A 19,891-nucleotide genomic window follows, 5' to 3' on the forward strand; every position below is an offset into this window, starting at 1 on the left:
TACATCACTAGATCCTGTAGTATTAAGTGCAAGCTTTTTTTTTTTTCCCTTCAATGTTTTCTGGAAGTTCTATAATTCTCAGGTTGCCCCTCCTCGATCTATTCTCGAGTTCAGTGGTTTTGTTGATGAGGTATTTTACATTTTCTTCTATTTTTTCTACTTTTTGATTTTGTTTAACTGACTCTTGCTGTCTCATGGAGTCATTATTTTCAGCAGTCTCCATTCTTTTTTTTGGGGGGAGTAGTTTTCTTCATTAACCTTTTGCAACTCCTTTTCCAATTTTTCAGTTCTACTTTTGAAAGAGCTTTCCATTTGACCAATTGAGGTTTTGAGAGATCTGCTAGATTTATTCTCATTTTGTAGTCCAATTGATGATCTGAGAGATTTATTCTCCCTTTGTATTTGTCCAATTGTACTTTCTATGGATTTGTTTTCTTGTTGTAAGGTATTAATTGTCTCTCCCACATTTCCCAGTTGATTTTTAAGCTCCTTCCTTATTTCTTCAAGGAAGTGTTTCTGTGCTGAAGACCAGATTATATTCTCCTCAGAGTTTCTAGGTTTTTCTGAGTTAGGGTCTTTCTATGGTTCCACCTTTCTGCTGACCCTTCTTCATTTTGCTAAGAGCTTGAGTTGGGGAGGGGGTGGTTCACAGGGCCTTGGGATCACTGGAGGCTTTACTCACTGAGTGCAATTTCTCTGGCTGGCCAGTAGGAGGTGCTGGTTGCTTTCTCTCCAGTGTCTTTGCCCTTGATTGAGGCCTTTTCCCTTTGCTTGAAGGGAGTTATTGAATTCTTTTGCCTTCAATCAATGGTGGGTTTTACTCTAGCCTGAGGTCATTCCTTGAGATTGTCAGCTGGGCTGATTCTTCTGCTCACACACCTCGGCCTGAGACAGAATTAGTCTGTAAATGTTTGTTCTGGGACTAGGCCTCAGAAGCAATGGAGGCGTGGACTCAGAGTTCCTCATACCAGAGTAGCCCAGGGATGGTGTCCGCAGCTCTCCTGCACTGGAACTCTCCACCAGCCCTGTCTGCAAGCTCCCGAGGGACAGCACCAACACCAGTGCTTCTGCTCCCTAGTTGACTCAAGCCCGTGCTGTGGAGCCCCACTGCTGATCCAGTAGGTCTGGCTCTCGGGCCCTCAGACTCCCCTGCTCCAATTCATCCACTAATCTGGCTGATGGGGGCTGATCCGCCCTCTGCACCCAGACCCACCTGCCCAAATTTGCCCAATGCTGCTGGGGGAGACAAATCCTGAGGTATATGTTCTTTTTACTGGCTTTTCTTTCTGGGTTTTGTGGGTTGGATTTCTTTTAAGATGTTTGTTTCATATGATAGATGGGGAAAGATCAGGAGACTTTAGAACTGTGCCTGTCTTCTCTCCACCATCTTGGCTGGAAGTCCATTGGTCACATTCTGAAAGAGATCGCAAGAATATTATTATAGCCAAGTTCCAGAGTTCCCAAACCAAGGAGAAAAGATTGTAAACAATTAGAAAGAAACAATTCAAGTATCAGAGCCACCTTTGGGATAATACAAGATTAAGCAGCTTCTACACTATAGCATTAGAAGTGTATTTCTAATATGATATTCTAGGGCACAAAGGAGCTAGGATTACAACCAAAAATCACCTACCCAGCAAAACAGAGCATTATTCATGAAAAAAAGGATATTCAATAAAATAGAGGACTTTTGAGCATTCTTGTTGAAAGAACAGAGCTGAATATAATATTTGACTTTCAGATATTAGACTCAAGAGAAGCATAACAAGGTAAGCAGGAAATGAAAATCATAAGGGATATAATAAAATTAAACTCTTTACATTACTACATGGGAAGATAATACTGGTAACTCATAGTAACTTTCTCTATATTAGGGCAAGTAGAAGGAGTATATGTAGATAGAGGACAAAAGTGCGTTGAATTTGCAGGGATAATTTCTGAGAAAATAAAATTAAGGATTAAGAGAGGCATGTATTGGGAGAAAGGGAAAGTAAGAGGTATAATGGAGTAAATTATCATAAAAAGCAAGAAAAAACTTGTACAATGAAGGGGGAATAAGGTGCAGGTGAGGGGGAGGGGGTGAACCTTATTCCCAACAGAACTAACTCCAAAAAGGAATAATACATACTCCATTGGGTATAGAAATCTATCTTTTTTTTTTTTTTTTAGATTTTTGCAAGGCAAATGGGGTTTAGTGGCTTGCCCAAGGCCATACATCCAGGCAATTATTAAGTGTCTGAGGCTGGTCTTGAACCCAGGTACTCCTGACTTCAGGGATGGTGCTCTATCCATTGCACAACCTAGCCGTCCCCTAGAAATCTATCTTAACCTACAGGAAGGAAGGAGAGTGATGAAGGGAGATTTTAGGAGGGGCTAATCAGAAACAGTACTCTTTTGAGGATGGAGAGGGCAAAAGGAGAGAGAGAGAATAGAATAAATGAGGAAAGAATAGGAAAGAGGGAAAAACAATTAGCAATAGTAACTGTGAAAATAAATTTAGGAAAGTTTTTTTTTCATAAAGACCTCATTTGTCAAACAAATAGAAAACTCAGTCAATTTATAAAAATAAATGCCTTTCCCCATCTGATAAATGGTAAAAAGAGATGAACAGTTTTCAGATGAAGTAATAAAAACTATCTATATTCATATTAAGAAAATCTAAGTCACATTGAAGAAATGCAAATTAAAACCATTCTGAGGTACTATCTTTTACCTATTAGATTGGTTAGAAGGACAAGAAAGAAAAATAACAAATGTTGGAGGGAACATGGGAAAATGAGTCATTAATGCATTGTTGTTTGTGTTGTGAACCAATTCAACCATCCTGGAGAGCATTTCCAAACAATGTTTAAAGAGGTATAAACCTATGCATAGTCTTTGACTACTACCACTCCCAGGACTATCTCCCAAAAGTGACCTTCCCCCCAAAAAAACCCAACTCAAAAAGGATAAGGACCTATATGTACAAAATTATTTATAGTAAGGCTTTTCTGGCATCAAGGAATTGAAAAATAAGGGTATGTCCATCAACTGGGAATAAATTTATGTTATATGATTATGATGGAATACTCTTTTTTGCAGATGCAAAGTGAAATGTACTTTGTACAAAGTAACAGCTATTAAGAAGATTAAGTGTGAACGACAGCTGTGTTCATCAATACAATGATCCAAGACCACTATGAAAGACATTAAAATGCTATCCATTCCCCAGAGAAAGAACTGATGATGTCTGACTAAAGATTGAAGTGTATTTTTTTTAACTTTAGTTTTCTGGATGTTTTTATTTTCTTTTTGGTCTGTTTTCCTTCACAACCTAACTATTATGAGGGTTTGGGGAGGGAGGAAGAAAGAGAATTATAACTCAAAATTTTAAAAATGATATGAAACTTTGTTTTTATATGTAACTGGGGAAAAATAAAATATTAAATAAATATAGAATATCTGAGGGGAGGAAATCCCCCCAAAGTGGAGCCAGAAATGCCCAAAGTGAATTGAAGCTTGAGTAGTCCTAAGGACTGGATAAGTCTGGAGTTTTCCCACTCTTGTCAACTCTGCACCAGTCCTCATGCAGGGTAGGGTAATCTTACCCTAATGAAGTGAGAGCTTCATACCAAAGGGTTTTAGGAAAGGAATAAACCTTATTCCTGACCTCTCTACAGTCTCTGAAACTGTTGATTATTTTTTTCCTCATTAATACTCTTTCCTCTCTGAAGTTTTCAAAGCACCACTCTCTCATGATTCTTCTACTTACCTGACCACTTCTTAGATTCTTTTGCTGGATCTTCATGCATATCATGCCATCTAACCATAGTATCACTCAGGATTTATCCTTGAAACCACTCTACTCCATCTTGATGAATTCTTCAGCTCCCATGACTTTCAAATCAATCTATTATACCCCAAACTCTGTATTGACCTCCAATCTTCAATCACCTTTCAGACGTTTCAAACTGTCTAGTAGACATCTTAAATTAAACATCTCCAAAATGGCTCTCATTATCTCCTAAACCCTTCCCTCTCTGTTTTTGTTGAATTGTTTCAGTCCAATTCTTTGTGACTATTAGGGATTTTCCTGGGAAAGATCCTGGATGAGTTTTACTATTTCCTTCTCTAGTTCATTTTTTTAATTGAGATACTGAGGCAAAGAGGGTTAAGTGAGTTGCCCTGGATCCCACAACTTTCAAGTGTCTGAAGCTAGATTTGAACTCATAACCATGAGGCTTCCTGATTCCAAGGTGAATATTCTATCCATTTCTTCCATAGCAGCTCTCCCCTCTCTCACCTTTTTTTATTACTGTGGTTAGTCACAGTAATTCTTCCAATCCAGCAAATTTACATCTTTTTCCTTGAGTCTTCACTATCTCCCACCCCAAATTCAAGCTGTTGCCAAGGCCTATTGACTTACTTTTTGTAACAACCTCGGACAATGTCACCACTATAGAGCAAAACTTCTCTTTACCTCATTCCTAGACTGCACAATAGCCAACTGATTGATTTGCCAGTCTCAAGTCTCTAATCCATCTTCCATTTAGCCACCAAAGTGATTTTCTCATTTTCCATCCTACCCTAATACACTGCTATGGTTCCCTGTTACCTCCATTCAAAGCCTTTCATAACCTAACTTTCTCCTGATTTTCTAGTCTTCCTACATCTTATTTCCCAATATATACTGATTCATCCAGTGACATTGTCCTCCTGATTGTTACATGAGCAAGATACTCTATCTCTTGATTCTGTTCTCTCTACCTGTCCCCCCATGCCTGGAACACTCTCCTTCAACTTTACCTATTAAATTAAAATTCTATCTTCTACAGTAAGGCTTTACCAATCCCTCTTAATATTACTGTCTTCAATCTGCTAATTACTTCCTGTATATAATTTGCTTTGTATATATATACATATATATATATATGTTTGCCACTGGTCTACCTCATTAGATTTTAATCTTCTTGAGGGCAGATGTTATTTTTTGTCTTTGTTTATATCACTAGTAATTAGCACAAGTGCTTTGCAAATTTTGATGGATTGTTTGATTGCACAGAGTTAATTGCACAGAATATTTAGCTGCAGAATCAAAGTATCTGAGTTGAAATCCCAGCTATATTCAGAGTTATTTTGAAGAAGTCACTCAACCTCCTCTCAGTCTGTTTCTTCAACTATACAACTAGAGAATTGCATTAGATGTCTCTAACATCCCTTCCAGCTTCATGAGCTTTTCAATTGATTTGAATTCAGAACCAGGTTCTTGATTTTGTTTCAAAAATGATATTCTGCAAATGGAATATTATCCTTTACTTCTCATCAGGCTTAGCTCCTGTAATACTATTCCAAAACCAGGACAAGTTCCTTGCTGCAAGAGTCCTGGTGACTGGGTCTCAGACAGAGAGGTCAGACACATGAGTTTTATTAACAAAAGACCTTCCCCCCCGACTCTTAAAGGGACCTAAAATGAAACAGTGTTTGATCAAAATTACAAAGCATTTATTGATGATAAAAAGAATTTGTCCAGAAAAATTTACCAGGGAGCAGAAAGAGAGAGTTCTCAGCTACTCAAAAGGGAGTGGAAAAGGAGACTGTAATTTCTAGAGGCTTTAACTTCTATAGGTTTTCAAGCAGGTTGTAGAAGTTTAAGTGAAGGGGGGATGTCTGTAGATATAATAAGCAGGATGTTTTGAAAAACCTGAGCACAGTCTTCGAATTGCAGCTGCAAGGTTTTCCTTGAGGTTGTCAAGGCTGGTTCTGAGGTTTCTGGCAGCTACAAGTAGCTTCAAATTCAGCTGGTGTTCCCTTGCAAAGGATCACTGTGGATGACAAACAGTTTGATCCTTGGAAATCCTTTTAATTGGCTTATTATTATGTACTGCTCATTATCCTGCTCACCTTTGAATAAGGGAAGTTCTAACAGATAGTCATTACAGAGCCTACATTAACAATTTTAAAGATTATGATAGGTTCCTATTTTCTAATCCAGTGCAGTGGGGAAATGTAGGGGATATTCATGGGCCTGATCTCTCATGAGTGACATGTGAAATTTAACCTGCTCCTTTTCTAACCTAGATGAATTTGACTGTCCTTAGGCAACTGCTGTCCTGGAGGTTCATTATATGAATGTTAAATTTAGAGAAGACATGTTTTTCCTTAAACCAAGCTGAAAATACTACTTTTGTAACTTTTATACAGAACATGATGACAAGTATCAGAAGCAGTCTGACCAGCAAAAAGAAGAATTGAGGGCTGCTCCGACTTGAAACTTTTTCCTCTTTGTATTTCCTCTTCCCTATCTTTCTCTTGGGGCTCCATTAACCTGCAGAAATATCTGGATAATGGTCCTAAATTCCTCTCCAAAGAGGACTAGGGAGTAAGTTTTGTTTTGTTTGCTTCTGGTGTTCCCTCCTTTTCTCTTTGAGACTTTGGAGGGCACCTCCTTGTTATTGTAGATAACAATGAGATCCTCCCATTTCTGTAGGTTCACAACCCAAGTATCACTGTCTCACTGCTTTAATTCAACCTATTGCCAAAATCTGTTGATTTCACTTTTGCAAATCTCCCAGATATTCTCCCTTCTCTGATACTATCACCATTCTAGCTCAGATCCTCATGACTTTACACCTGAACTATTATTAATATCTGCTGTGGATACCCAGTTGGCTCAGGGAATAGAATCAACCCCTGAAGTTAGGATTTGAGATCAAATGTGACCTTAGACACTTAATAGCTGTGCTACCCTGGGCAAGTCATTAAATTCTGTTCCTCACCTGAAAAATTAGCTCCACTCCAGCATCTTTTGCCAAGCAAACCCCAAATGAGGTCAAAGAGAGTCAAACATGCCTGAAATCAATTGAACCACAACAACGCTGGTAGTTGCCTGCCTTACGTCTCTAATTCATACTACGGAAAAGTGATTAAAGTGATTTTACTAACAGGCCCAATATATTCAAAATGGAACTCATTGTCTTTTCCCTTTAACTCTCTCCCTTCCTTGTTTTCCTATTATTTTATCATCTGTTTCAGATATCAGCTACTCCTCATCCTGGGGACTTGGGAACAGCAGTCTACTTTAAATGTCAGTTGCTTTGGCTATTTGATTTCAAAGTCAGCTCACCTATGAGCTCCACAATCCAAATAGCTGACACTGCCCCTTTAAGATGTGTTAGGTGGATTTAGGATTCCCCTCCTGTGAGGGGGGTGGTGAGTAGGACTTTGAAGGGATCTCTCTACCATGGAGTCAATGGGTATTCTTAGTTTCATTCTACCTAGTCAGCAGTCTTGGATGTTTTTTTTTTTTTTTTAGGTTTTTGCAAGGCAGATGGGGTTAAGTGGCTTCCCCAAGGCCACACAGCAAGGTAATTATTAAATGTCTGAGACTGGATTTGAACCCAGGTACTCCTGACTCCAGGGCCAGTGCTTTATCCACTATGCCACCTAGCCGCCCCCTGGCTCCGTTTTTCAAAGAAAGACCATGAGACAAGTTGGTGAGTCTGATATTTTCTGTACCAATATAGTACTGCAGCCTTTAGCTGCTATGCTTCCCATTCACTTTATCCTATTTCTGTCTCATAAGATCTGAGTTTATGAAAACCAAATGGTCTGTGTCTAAGGCCAGGTATAAATAAAAGAAGAGCTTTGGATCAGTCATATCTAGCTTTTTTTATTGAGGAGTTTATTCCTCAATTTATTTATTGTGATTATTATTCCCCCAATTTATTGAGGGAAGTCTTAAATATCCCATTAACTCTTTCAACTGTTCCTGAACATTGGGATGATAGGCACAAGGGAAGTGCTGTAAGTTAGCTAATGAAGTTCTTGTAAAATGGAAAATTATTACTATGTATTTTTTTTAGGTTTTTGCAAGGCAAATGGGGTTAAATGGCTTGCCCAAGGCCACGCAGCTAGGTAATTATTAAGTGTTTGAGACTGGATTTGAACCCAGGTACTCCTGACTCCAGGGCTGGTGCTCTATCCACTGCGCCCCTTAGCCGCCCCCACTATGTATTTCTTTAGGAACCTCATAATGGTGTCAAGAGAATTATCATTTTCATATTGATTAATATGATATGTTCAATGAATTTTACAATAATGATAATGATGATGGTGATGATGATGATGATGATGATAATAATAATAATAATAATCCAGTTGAATTATAGAGATCCTTTTCACAGACAGGTTTCGGACCTGGGAATTAGTGAAAACAAAGTAGCAATATGCTTTACTCATAACAAGCACTGCATTCTTTTGCTTGAGTGAATTGTATCTGAGTATTTTTGTGCTTGTGTATTTGTATTTTATATTTTATAGTGTTCTTGTATTATGTGTAATTTTTCATTAAGTGGTGTTATCTTTGACTGTATACCTTTTCAGTTGTGTTGTAAAGGCCAAAAGGAAGTTACAGCACTTTCTATTGGCAACCCCCCAGGAAGAACATGTGCCTTTCAAATGTATCAGAAATATGGTCCTGATTGTCCCTCATGCTGCCTGAAGTGGGTTAATTTGATTAGAGATAACTACACTTTGCTAGTCTTCTTGGAGTAGTTTTGAGAAGACCAAATTCAAGTATTTAAGGTAGAAACTGATGGAAAAGTAAATTTTGAAGTGAGACAGGTTAACAAATAGATACTCAGGGGCAAAGAAAACAGAGCAGAGGTCTGAATTTGAATCAGTGAAGGAAAATCTTAAATGGTTTGAAAACCTTCTCCTCAACAAGCCTGTAACTAGTCAACCACTGAAAATATATCCATCCTTAACACAAGATTTCATCAGATCCCCTCAGTTTCTTTGTTCCTTTTCAAAATAAAAGACAAACTTTTTCTGGGAGAAGGACCCCAGAATATCAACTCAACAAAGACCTATAATTTCTACCTCTGGAAGCCTGAAGAACTCCAGGTTGTTACCAAGAAGTATTCTAACCCCAGGTAAGATCCCATAAGCTTTGCTGAATAGTTCTTATTTGCCCTATTTTCACACAGACCCAGGTTTTTCCAGTCTTTATCAACTCATGAATGACTTGGTAGGGAAGGAGGTGAATAAGAATTGGTGTCAGTGATCTGGATGGAAAGAAACAGAAGAGGACCCTATAAAGATTGATTGGGATTTAGAAAACCACAGTCAAGAGCATTACCAGTTCACCCAAATGATGAGTAAAACCCCACCCTTTGTGTTATCTAGACCCATTAAGGGTCCAAGATACTAAATAAACCCTAAGTAATTTATCAGTTTTATGGCCCACTTACCCAAGGTTTTCATGCCAATTCCAGTTTCTAGCATGATAATGTAATGAGACAAATTCAATTTATGTCCTGCTTTCTTAGTAACCCAGCCATCTTTAACAAATTAAGTTGACTTCTGAATGTCAACATTTAGGCACTGGATTCTTCCTTGGGACTGTAACACAGCTAGCAGTTACTCTAGCAGAGGAGGATGAAATTGGTAAAAGGGAACTTATAGAAACAAAAAAGAAATTTTTCCTAGCAACCCCTCTGCAGCTAAAACTATCCATCTCTCACCATCCCAGCCAATCTACTCCTTAACATTTTCTGTGCTACACCATCAAAATCAAGCAGGTCAGGAATTTGTTTTATTTATAATAAACCTGGCCATCAGAAGAAAAAATTATAATATGGGGACATTTGTAGAGAAGGAAAAGAAGAAAAAAGAAAGCACCCCAGGAGGGATTGAGGGACCCTCCCTGCAATCCTGATCATTCAGCAGGATTAGACATCAGGAAGGACTAGCAGGAGGGGTGGCAAAAGAAGAGGGATATACAGGTCATTCCCCTTATCCCCATAACTCCTGTTGGAGATTTCTCCCTCCTCCTACAGGGGCAAGGGTTGTCTATTCTGGTTGACAATGGTGCCATACTGTCAGTTTTAAACCCGTCTGCCTACCCCCCTCTTGGAAAATGCCTTTGTTGCAGAGATTAATACAATGGTCTATGTCTTAAAACTGCTTTCCCTTTTCATTAGAGGACTCAGAGTCTTTCATCCTTTTGTCTTAGTCCCTGATGCCCCTACCCATTTACTAGGACATGACCTCCTACATAAGTTACAGGTCACCATTTCTTTTGACCCAGAGAGATCCACTACCTTGTGTCTTTTGTCCTTGACATCTTCCACATATAGAAATACTCCCATTCCCTTAGCGCACTTTTTCTTAACCCTTTCTATCTGACTCTTAGCCAAGGTCCTTCCAGCTTTTGGGGCTCTTAGTCAAGTTCTTTCCAGTTTTTGGGTTTCAGACACCACTGACATTGGGGCAGTTAGTAGTGTCCTATTTATTGTTTAGCTGATGTCATCTTAACTCTCATCCCTATAATAATACCTGCTCAGTACTGAGGCTGATTGAAGGAGTCTAACCTCTTATCAATACCTATTTATCTAAGGGCCTTCTTAACTCGTGCACTTCCCCTGTGAATATGCTTATTTTCCAATCTGGAAGGGGATGGCCACTTGTGTATGATCTCAGCGAAGTCAATGCTATTTCTTGTAATACCTAGAGCACCTGTTGCCTCACATCCCCACTCTATTCTCAAACTTGTACTACCATGGGCCATTTATTTCATACTGGGTGATCTCTGTAATGCTTTTTATTCAATCCTGATTGACCCTGAAAGTCAATTCATTTTTTATTTTACTTAGGAAGGATGCCAATGTACCTGGGAAAGGCTTTCATAGGTATTCACTGAGTCATCATCCTAATTTTCACAGATATTAAAGCAAGACTTGTCCTTGTTAGATTTTTAAGAACTCTGCCCTCCTCCAGTATGTTCATGACTTCCTTCTTTGGACAGATATTTCTGTTCAGGATTTTCAATACTTCTGTAAGGGTTTAGCAAGAAGAGGCCATAAGGTTTCCAGGGACAAACTCCAGTTGTTATCCCCTCTTTTTTTTTTTTCAAAGTTTTGAGGATTTATTATACAGATTTGCTACACTTAGCCACAAGGAAAACAACCAGTCTGGAATGACAAGAGTCCTATAAGCGCACAATCACGAGGCAGGGAGGCGGGATCTGCATTAAAAGATGGTATGTCCTTTTTTGCCAGGGAGGTGTGTCAAATAGAGTCCTTTATCAGATGGCAGAGCTTGTAGAGTCTTTAGTAGGGCGGATGATGATGTCTGTCTCCTGAAGGATTCTGCCTTCCCAAGAATGTCACCAACGGCCATTCCATCTCTGCTCCTGTGGCTGGTAGCAGCTGGTTACTTGGACCTCTGCCTCATCTTTCTCCTTTTGCATTTCAGCCTATGCATTCGCTTCTTCCTCCACTTGGCTCTCATGGCACAAAGGAAGTCAACAAAATGGCACTAAGAAGAAGAGAGCTGTTATCCCCTCTTTAAGGTTCTTAGGAGATCAACTCTACTGTGGCCTTTGTCTTGACTCATCCTTTGCTCAAGCATTCAGTTTCCTATACTCTAAACCAAGTATCAGCTCTTTGCCTTCCTTGGTTTGGTAGGTTACTGCTGCCTTTGAATCCCTGATTTTTCATGCATTGCTGACCCCCTTTATGATTCTCTCTCTCTCTCTCTCTCTCTCTCTCTCTCTCTCTCTCTTTATTTTTTAGTTTTTACAAGGCAATGGGGTTAAGTGGCTTGCCCAAGGCCATACAGCTAGGTAATTATTAAGTGTCTGAGACCGGATTTGAACCCAGGTACTCCTGACTCCAAGGCCAGTACTTTATCCACTATGCCACCTAGCCGCCTCCTTTATGACCTCTTAAAGCAGGGTTGAGGAACCTTTTTTTCTGTCAAGGGCCATTTTGATATTTATAACATCATTTGTGGGCCATACAAAATTATCTACCTAAAAATTAACTTGCTATATTTAGTCAAACACCCCTTAAAAGTCCCTAGATTTATTTGAGCCTTGCCTGGGATTGCTTTGGCAGGACAGAGCCAAATGATTGGGCCTACATTCCTGTCCCCTGTCCTAAAGGATTTTGTTTCTAAGTCCTTGACTCTTTCCCCAAAGCTCAAAATTATTTTGATTCTCTGAAGCCTGCATTCCAAAAATCACCAACTCTAGGCCTCCCCAACTGTTTTCTTCCATTTGGTTTATTCACCTCTGAGAAAGAGGATGCAGTTGGTATAACAACAGAAAAACATAGAACAAATTTTTGTTCAGTGGGAAACCATAATAAAATTTGGACCATGTTGCTTAAGCCTCCCAGGCTGTCTCCAGGCAGTAGTAGCCACAGCCCTCCTTATTTCTGCAACTGAGATATTGTCTTGATTTTCCCTTAATGGTATATGTCTTCCATATTCTATATTGATATGTTCTATATTCCATATTCAAAATTCACATCCTACTTAGCCTGTCTTCTACCAGGCTAGTCAACCTGGAAATGACTTTGTTATCCAAGCCTACCACCTATCTACCTGAGATGGAAAGTGGGGATGAGACTTTAGATAGTGATTCTGCATGTAATATATCTGGATGCTTTGTTTCCTCTTCCAGCATCCTCCTAGGACTTGAAGGAGACTCCTTCAGGAGTGGATTTTGATTGGAATACTGATGGATCCTGCCTCAGAAATAAGGAGATTTGGTAGCTATTTATGGTATCGCTACTGCCCCAGAAAAGGTTGAAGCTTCATCATTACCTGATGCCCATTCAGAGCAACAGGCAGAAGTCAGTACAGAGTTTGTGAAATAGGAAAAGGAAAAAGGATTGATATCTATTCTGACAGCAGGTTTGCATTTGAGCTGGTTTATGATTTTGGGGTGTTACAGAAACACCAAGGCTTCCATCCTCTTCAGGACAGCCCATTAAAAATCATAAACTATTAGACTGTGTACTGCTTACTCAGGTCATAGTAGCAATTAAGATTCTAGGGAATAGTTGAATAAACACCATTCATGCCCATGGAAAGGACTCGGTTAAACATCTAAAACTGCAGCATTAACTCCTTAATTCCTGAGGAAATTGTTCCAGTGGTAAAATTTTCCAGGAGTAAAGTCTATTAATCCTGCTCTGAAGGCCTGCCCAATCATCTTAACCCAACCAGAGAAGAGAGTGTCACTACTCAAAAAAAAAATTGCTTGTCACAAAAGGAGTGATGTAAATTTGATAAGACTAGGGAATGATGGGTTAACTCAAATGGACTTATAGTATTCCCTAAGAACCTATCCTTCTATATGTTGGATCACCATCCATTCAGTCATTGGACATCTAACAAGCTGGCTGTCATCACTGACCATGACATGTGCCTCACCTGCCCCCAAGCACAAGTCAACTGAAGCCAGCTCCAAGACAGTTTAATGTTCTAGGTATACCTTTTGAATCCTGGCAGTTCTAATTCATCCAATTGTTATAAATATGCCTTTTTTTTCCCCAGTGGGTGGAAGTGTTTCCTGCTGAAATGCCACAGTCTCTGGGGTAGCAAAAATCCTTTTGAAAAATATTATTGTTTTTATTATAGGGATCTCATAAAGAAATACATTATGATAAAAGTATCAGTTTCACAGAGCTTCATTAGCTAAGGTTCTTTCATCCTGGCCAATTACTTAGCACCTCCATTGTGCCTGTCACCCCTGTTACAGGGAATGGTTGAAAGAGTTAATGGAGGGGTGGCTAGGTGGCGCAGTGGATAGAGCACTGGCCCTGGAGTCAGGAGTACCTGAATTCAAATCTGACCTCAGACACTTAATAATTACCTAGCTGTGAGGCCTTGGGCAAACTATTTAACCCCATTTGCCTTGCAAAAATCCTAAAAAAAAAAAGAGTTAATGGCCTTCTTGATTTAGGAATTAGCATTGTATTGGTGTCAGAAGGAATTTTATGAAAATTATTTTCCTAATTTTAAAATAGTTTTTATAGAATTAGAATTAATGGTTTCCTTAATATTTGGTAGAATTTGTTTGTAAATTCATCTGGTCCTGGAGATTTTTTCTTAGGGAGTTTATTGATATTTCTTCAAATTCCTTTTTCTGAAATGGGGTTATTTAAATATTTAATTTCCTCTTCTGTTACTCTGGGCAATTTATATTTTTACTACTATTCATCCATTTCTCCTAGAGTATCAGATTTATTGGCGTTCAGTTGGACAAAATAGCTTCAAATTATTGTTTTAATACTTTCCTCATTGATGGTGAATGAATTCCTTAAAATGATAAACAGTATCTATCTAAAACAATCAGCAAGGTCTTTCTTGTATTGTGGTAAACTCATAGCATTTTGAATAAGATTAAAGTTGAAACAAGGATACCCACTATCACCACTACTATTAAATATTGTACTAGAAATGTTAGCTATAGCAATAAGAGAAGAAAAAGAAATCAAAGAAACAATAAGGAATAAGGAAATAAGGCAATAAGGAAACAAAACTTTCACTCTTTGCAGATACTAAGATGGTATATTTAGAGACCTCAAGAAAATCAACTAAAAAAATAATAGAAAGTATTAAAACTTTAGCAAAGTAGTAGATATAAAATAAAACTATATAAATCATCATCATTTCTATATATGACTAATAAAGCCCAAGAGGATAAAATAAAAAGAGAAATTCCATTTAAAGAAACAGTAGACAACATAAAACAATTGGGAATCTATGTCCAAAGACAAACCTAGAAAATATATGAACACAAATTTCAAAACACATTTAATACAAATAAAGTCAAATCTAAACAACTGGAAAAATATCAATTGATCATTACACATTAGTATGACATAATAAAAATGACAATTCTAAATCATTTATTCAATGCCATGCCAATCAAATTATTCAAAACCTAGTTTACTGAACAAGAAAAAATAGTAACAAAATTCATCAGGAGCAACAAAAGGTCAAAAATATGAAGGGAATTAATGAAAAAAATACAAAGGAAGCTGGACTAGCTACACTAGATCTAAAACTAAATTATTAAAGTGGTAGTCATTAAAATTGTATAGTATTAACTAAGAAATAGAGAAATGCATACTGTAGAAATAGTACATTACTAGAGTAATCAATTTTTTATATTAGTAAATGATTAGAATAAACTACTAGTCTACAAAGACACTGTTTCTGGGATGCAAACTCACTATTTGAAAAAAACTACTGGAAAAAGTGGAATTTTCTTGGTAATTAAACTGGATTGGTTTGTCATTTCCTTGTTGCCACAATTATCACCAGTTGTTATGAGTTCAAAAGGAAATTTTCAGAGGCCAAAACTTAAAGCAGAGTCAAACAACTAACTTGTTTATTCAAGTGAAATTTATTGAATAGTACACAGCTGACATGATCATAGAATAACAATGGAAGTAGTTGCCTCTGATGTTTCTCCTGATCATTGGTGAATTTCTCAGAAGTCACTGAATTACAGGAGCCAAACAGTTATGTTCTTCTGGGAGAATTCTCTCTATAGCAGCTTCAGTATGGTGCATTGTGAAGGGAATTGCTCTTATTTAGAGGAAACCCATACCTCTGACATTGCTTATCAGCAAATACCTTCCCTTATTCTAGACAAGAAGAGTTGGAACCCACTCTAACTGACCTCATGCACACATTTGTGACTGGTCTTTTGAGAATATTTTGACAAATATTCATCTGTACACTTCCTGTACAGGTTGGTGACTGTTATATCTATAGGAAAGCTATACTATGCAACTTTAAATTATTATTGTATCTTAGTCTGTACAAGTTGACCACTTTAAATGCTAGACTTATTTTTGAAAATTATAATGAAATAAATTATTGTTATCTTAGGTTGGAGGAGGGCAAAAAGACTATTATGGTAAGAGATTTCACAAATAATAAATTTGGGGAAAAATGAACTTTTACCAAACCAATTAAGGTTCCAAATGATTAGTTAATAATCATAATTAGAGAACAAAGAAGGTGATTTATTCAACATGCAAGCAGAAGGAGTTATAGTACACTACACTTGAAACAAATGTTTAATTTGCTAAGGAGGAGAATTAAAAAAATTACTCAAAGACACCTAAGCAAGGACTTTGGAAGTCCTGGAGAGCGTGAGCAGGCAACAAATGGTACAGGTGCCAACCAGCATCATGCCCACAGAGTTCAGGTCTAGGGGTTCTAAGGGGTTCTGAGACACCAGAGAGGGTATTGAACATTGCACATTCTGAACCTCCAAAACCCCAAAGGTTTCACAAAAGGTGAAAGTCAGCAAAACACCCAAGAGTGAAAGCAAGCAAGTTATACCACCCCAACAAAGAATAAGTTAAGACAGACTCTGAAACTCCCAGAAAACCTCAATTCAGAAATTAAAGCTGGAGAGATGAGTAAATAAAAGAAAGCACCACTCTGCATCAATATATGTTACAAATCCAACTCTATTACACCTGTAAGAAGAGACTCTGAAAACTGTCCAGATCAAATAGAACTAATCAAGATAGTCAAAAGATAGTCAAAAGGTGGCTTCTACTGAATACTAGATAAGATCTTGGAATACAATAATCCAAATGGGGAAAGATATGTGCTTACTACATAGATAAGTATACCCTAAAAAGCTGAATATAGTCCTACATTTCAAAAATATAGTCCTTTTATGGAACCAAGGTCTTTCAAGTATTTCAGATGAAAAGATAAGTGGTAAATAGAATGTCAAGAGAAACCTAGAAATGCTCATTTGAATGATAAAGATTATATATGATGATGTAGGGGGATGAGGAATTGTGTCTTTTCAGAATTTTAACTCCAGTAAAATCATGAAAGAATGTAAGTAAAGGAAGGTAAGTAACAGAAAGATAAGCAATAGAAGGAAGAAAAATCAGAAAAATGAGATGAGAAGGTATTTGTGTATTCTGAGGATTTTAAGAGAGACAAGAAAAGAGAAAGTAAACTAATGAGAGTTTTTACCCCACTATAGGAATGAGAATCATAAGGATACCTGCCAAGTACATGACAGTCTCATATTAGGAGGTGCTTCATCAGAGCACAAGACAACAGATGAATCTCTTTGGTTTAACACTGAGGGAAAATCATGGTAATATTATTAACATGAATCCTCCATTGAAGCAAATAAATTATTATTCCAATTATTAAATCAGTTTGCTTTTTTAATTCAATTTTCTTCATAATAGCATGAAAAAATTTCTCAAATGCTTTGCCAATATCTTAGAAAGTGGTAACTATCCCCTTTCCATGACATATCATGTTAGTAATGTCATACAAACAGGAAATGAGGTAAGTTGTGTAAAAGCAATTTTTGATAAATCTATAGAGTTTCCATTCAGTTTTTTGGCATTTAATGACTATTTGCTTAATACAACATTGGACAGAAAAAATAAATTAAGTCTCCAAGACCTTTACTATTTTTCCAAGGTGGGTGTACTAAGCAAGTTTTGGATAGAGAATTCAAATTCTCATATTCAAACTGAAATATCAATTGCTTTTTATATGAAATCAAGGAAACAACTCAAAATGTTTCAAAAAGTCTCAAGAAGAGGAACTCAATTTGGAAGAACAGGGGAGGGAAATTAAAGAAGAGCTAAATACCTATTTATCACAGGGGAAGATGATTAAAATGTAATAATAATAATAGATAATAGAATAATTTGGTGTCCTTTTAAAAATTATTTGGAGGCCATATTCTGCTTCTGAAAATTAACTAAAACCAGCTCTGACCCTAACACTTTCTTCAAAGCTGCTGTGACGTCTTTATTCCTGAGGCTATAGATAAGAGGGTTCAGAACAGGTGTGAGGATAGTATAGAAGACAGACACTGTCATATCCTTTTCAGCAGTATGATAAGAAGAAGGGAGCATGTAGGTATAGACAGCAGCTCCATAGAAGAGAGTAACAACAGTTATGTGAGAGGAACATGTGAGAAATGCTTTTCTGCGCCCAGTAGCTGAATTCATCCTAAAGACTGTGAAGAGAATAAGAGAGTAAGAGCTTGAAATAATTATTACAGGGATGAGAAGCATAAGGACACAGCACAGGTACATGACAGTCTCATAGAGTGAAGTGTCTGAGCAGGAGAGTTTCAATAACGCTGGAACTTCACAGAAGAAGTGCTGAATCTCTCGGGATTTACAAAATGGGAAGTTCATGGTGATGGGAGTGAGCATGAAACCATCAATGGAGCCCAAGAACCAACAGACTACTGCTAGAAGGATGCAAACTCTATGGTTCATGAGGATGGGATAGCGGAGGGGGTGACAAATGGCCACATACCTGTCATAGGACATAGCTGCCAAAAGGAAGAATTCTGCTCCCACTAGTGTTAAATAGCAGAACATCTGGATCCCACAGCTTGGGGCAGAGATATTATGAATTCCAGTCACCTGATCCAACAGCATCTTGGGAACAGTGACAGAGATATACATCATGTCCATGAGGGAAAGCTGACTGATGAAGAAGTACATGGGAGTGTGGAGGTGGGAATCTCGTTGAATCAAAAGAATCAAGGTAGCATTCCCAGTCAGAGCTACTATGAAAATAATGAATATCAGTGAATAGAAGAGAGTACAGTATTTGCTTTGACTAAAGAGCCCCAGCAGGATGAAATCAGTCCCCAAAGTTTGATTCTGCAACCACATTGCTTGCTTCATGTCATCTCACCTAGGGAAAATAAAAAATAACCAAAACAACAAAGGATTTTATATTGTGTCCCTTATACATAAATAATAGAACTTCTGGTTATTTATTTGTGAAGTAAAGAGATAATCTACTGGATTGTTCTAACAGGAGCAGAAAGATATATTTTTGCTAACTGTGAGACATTTTCATCATTCTATTATCAAGATTGTATATCTTGAACTTTATGATAAACCTATTTCGTTAAAAATTTTATCATTTTGGGGCAGCTAGGTAGTGCAATGGATAGAGTGCCTGCTCTGGAGTCAGGAGTACCTGAGTTCAAATCTGGCTTCAGATACTTAATAATTACCTAGCTGTGTGGCCTTGGGCAAGCCACTTAACCCTATTTGCCTTGCAAAAACCTAAATTTTTTTTTATCATTTTGTATGATTTTCAAACTGCAATTCTGACAAATTATTCTTTTATGAAAGTGTTCAAGATGAACTCTATAAGGTTGGATAACCATAATAAAAACATAGAAGCATTATTTTCATTTTGTTTTTGTCACATAATTATTTGAAATTCAATATATCCAAAATGGAGCTCCTTGTACTTTCCTTTCCCAACTTCCTTATTTGGACAAGGATGATAATTTCAGTCACTGTTTCATAACTCAGTATTTTCCTGAACTCTTTATCCTCACTACTTTCACTTTTATAGTATAATGCCAAATCTTGGATTTTTTTTAGCTTCTCTAACATCTCTTATACAGGACCCATTCTCTCCACTCATATGACCACCATCATAGTTGAATTTGTTGCTATAGTCTCTAACTTCTTCTCCTGCCATAAAATTAAAATTTATCCTCTACTCAACTGTAAAAGTCATTTTTCTAAAGTTTAGTTCTATCTAAGAAAGCCCCTACTTAGTAAACCCCATTGTCTTCCTATTTCTTTCATGACCAAATGAAAACAAAAATCCTGTTTAGCATTTAAAAATTTTCATAATCCAGCAATTCACTCACTATCTTTCCAATCTTCTCATACAGTTAAATTGTCCTCGATGTTACTCTTCTCACACAATATTCCTTCTCCTTTCTCTAAGTCTTTACACTATCTATCCCCTATACCTGGTATAGTCTCCCTTCTAATTTCCTACCTCTAAATTTCTCTGACTTTCTTTAAGACTCAACTTTCCTTCAGTTGCTACTTGTCTTCCCTTCTGAGAGTCTACAAGTCTTTTCTACTACTACATTTACTAATGCATATGCCTAATTATTTACTTATCTCTCCTATTACAATAAGAGCTTTTTGAAGAGAAGGGCTATTTTTGCTTTTCTTTGTATCCACAGGATAGCACACTGAATGACACGTTGTAAAGAAATAAAAAAGACTTGTTGATTGACTAAAATGTGTCAAATTCTCTTTCCTGGTGA

General features: G+C 37.4%; 1 protein-coding gene across 1 annotated transcript; it reads right to left on the reverse strand.

Annotated features, from left to right (window-relative positions):
* Positions 1–17,507: 17,507 nt before the first annotated feature.
* Positions 17,508–18,488, reverse strand: LOC141512121 (olfactory receptor 2T29-like). The gene has a single exon (XM_074220993.1). It carries the CDS (start codon positions 18,486–18,488, stop codon positions 17,508–17,510), a length of 981 nt encoding a protein of 326 aa, XP_074077094.1.
* Between the last annotated feature and the right edge of the window lie 1,403 nt (positions 18,489–19,891).

This window comes from Macrotis lagotis, chromosome 2 (assembly GCF_037893015.1).
Source record: "Macrotis lagotis isolate mMagLag1 chromosome 2, bilby.v1.9.chrom.fasta, whole genome shotgun sequence".
In the NCBI taxonomy this organism is placed as follows: Eukaryota; Metazoa; Chordata; class Mammalia; order Peramelemorphia; family Peramelidae; genus Macrotis; species Macrotis lagotis.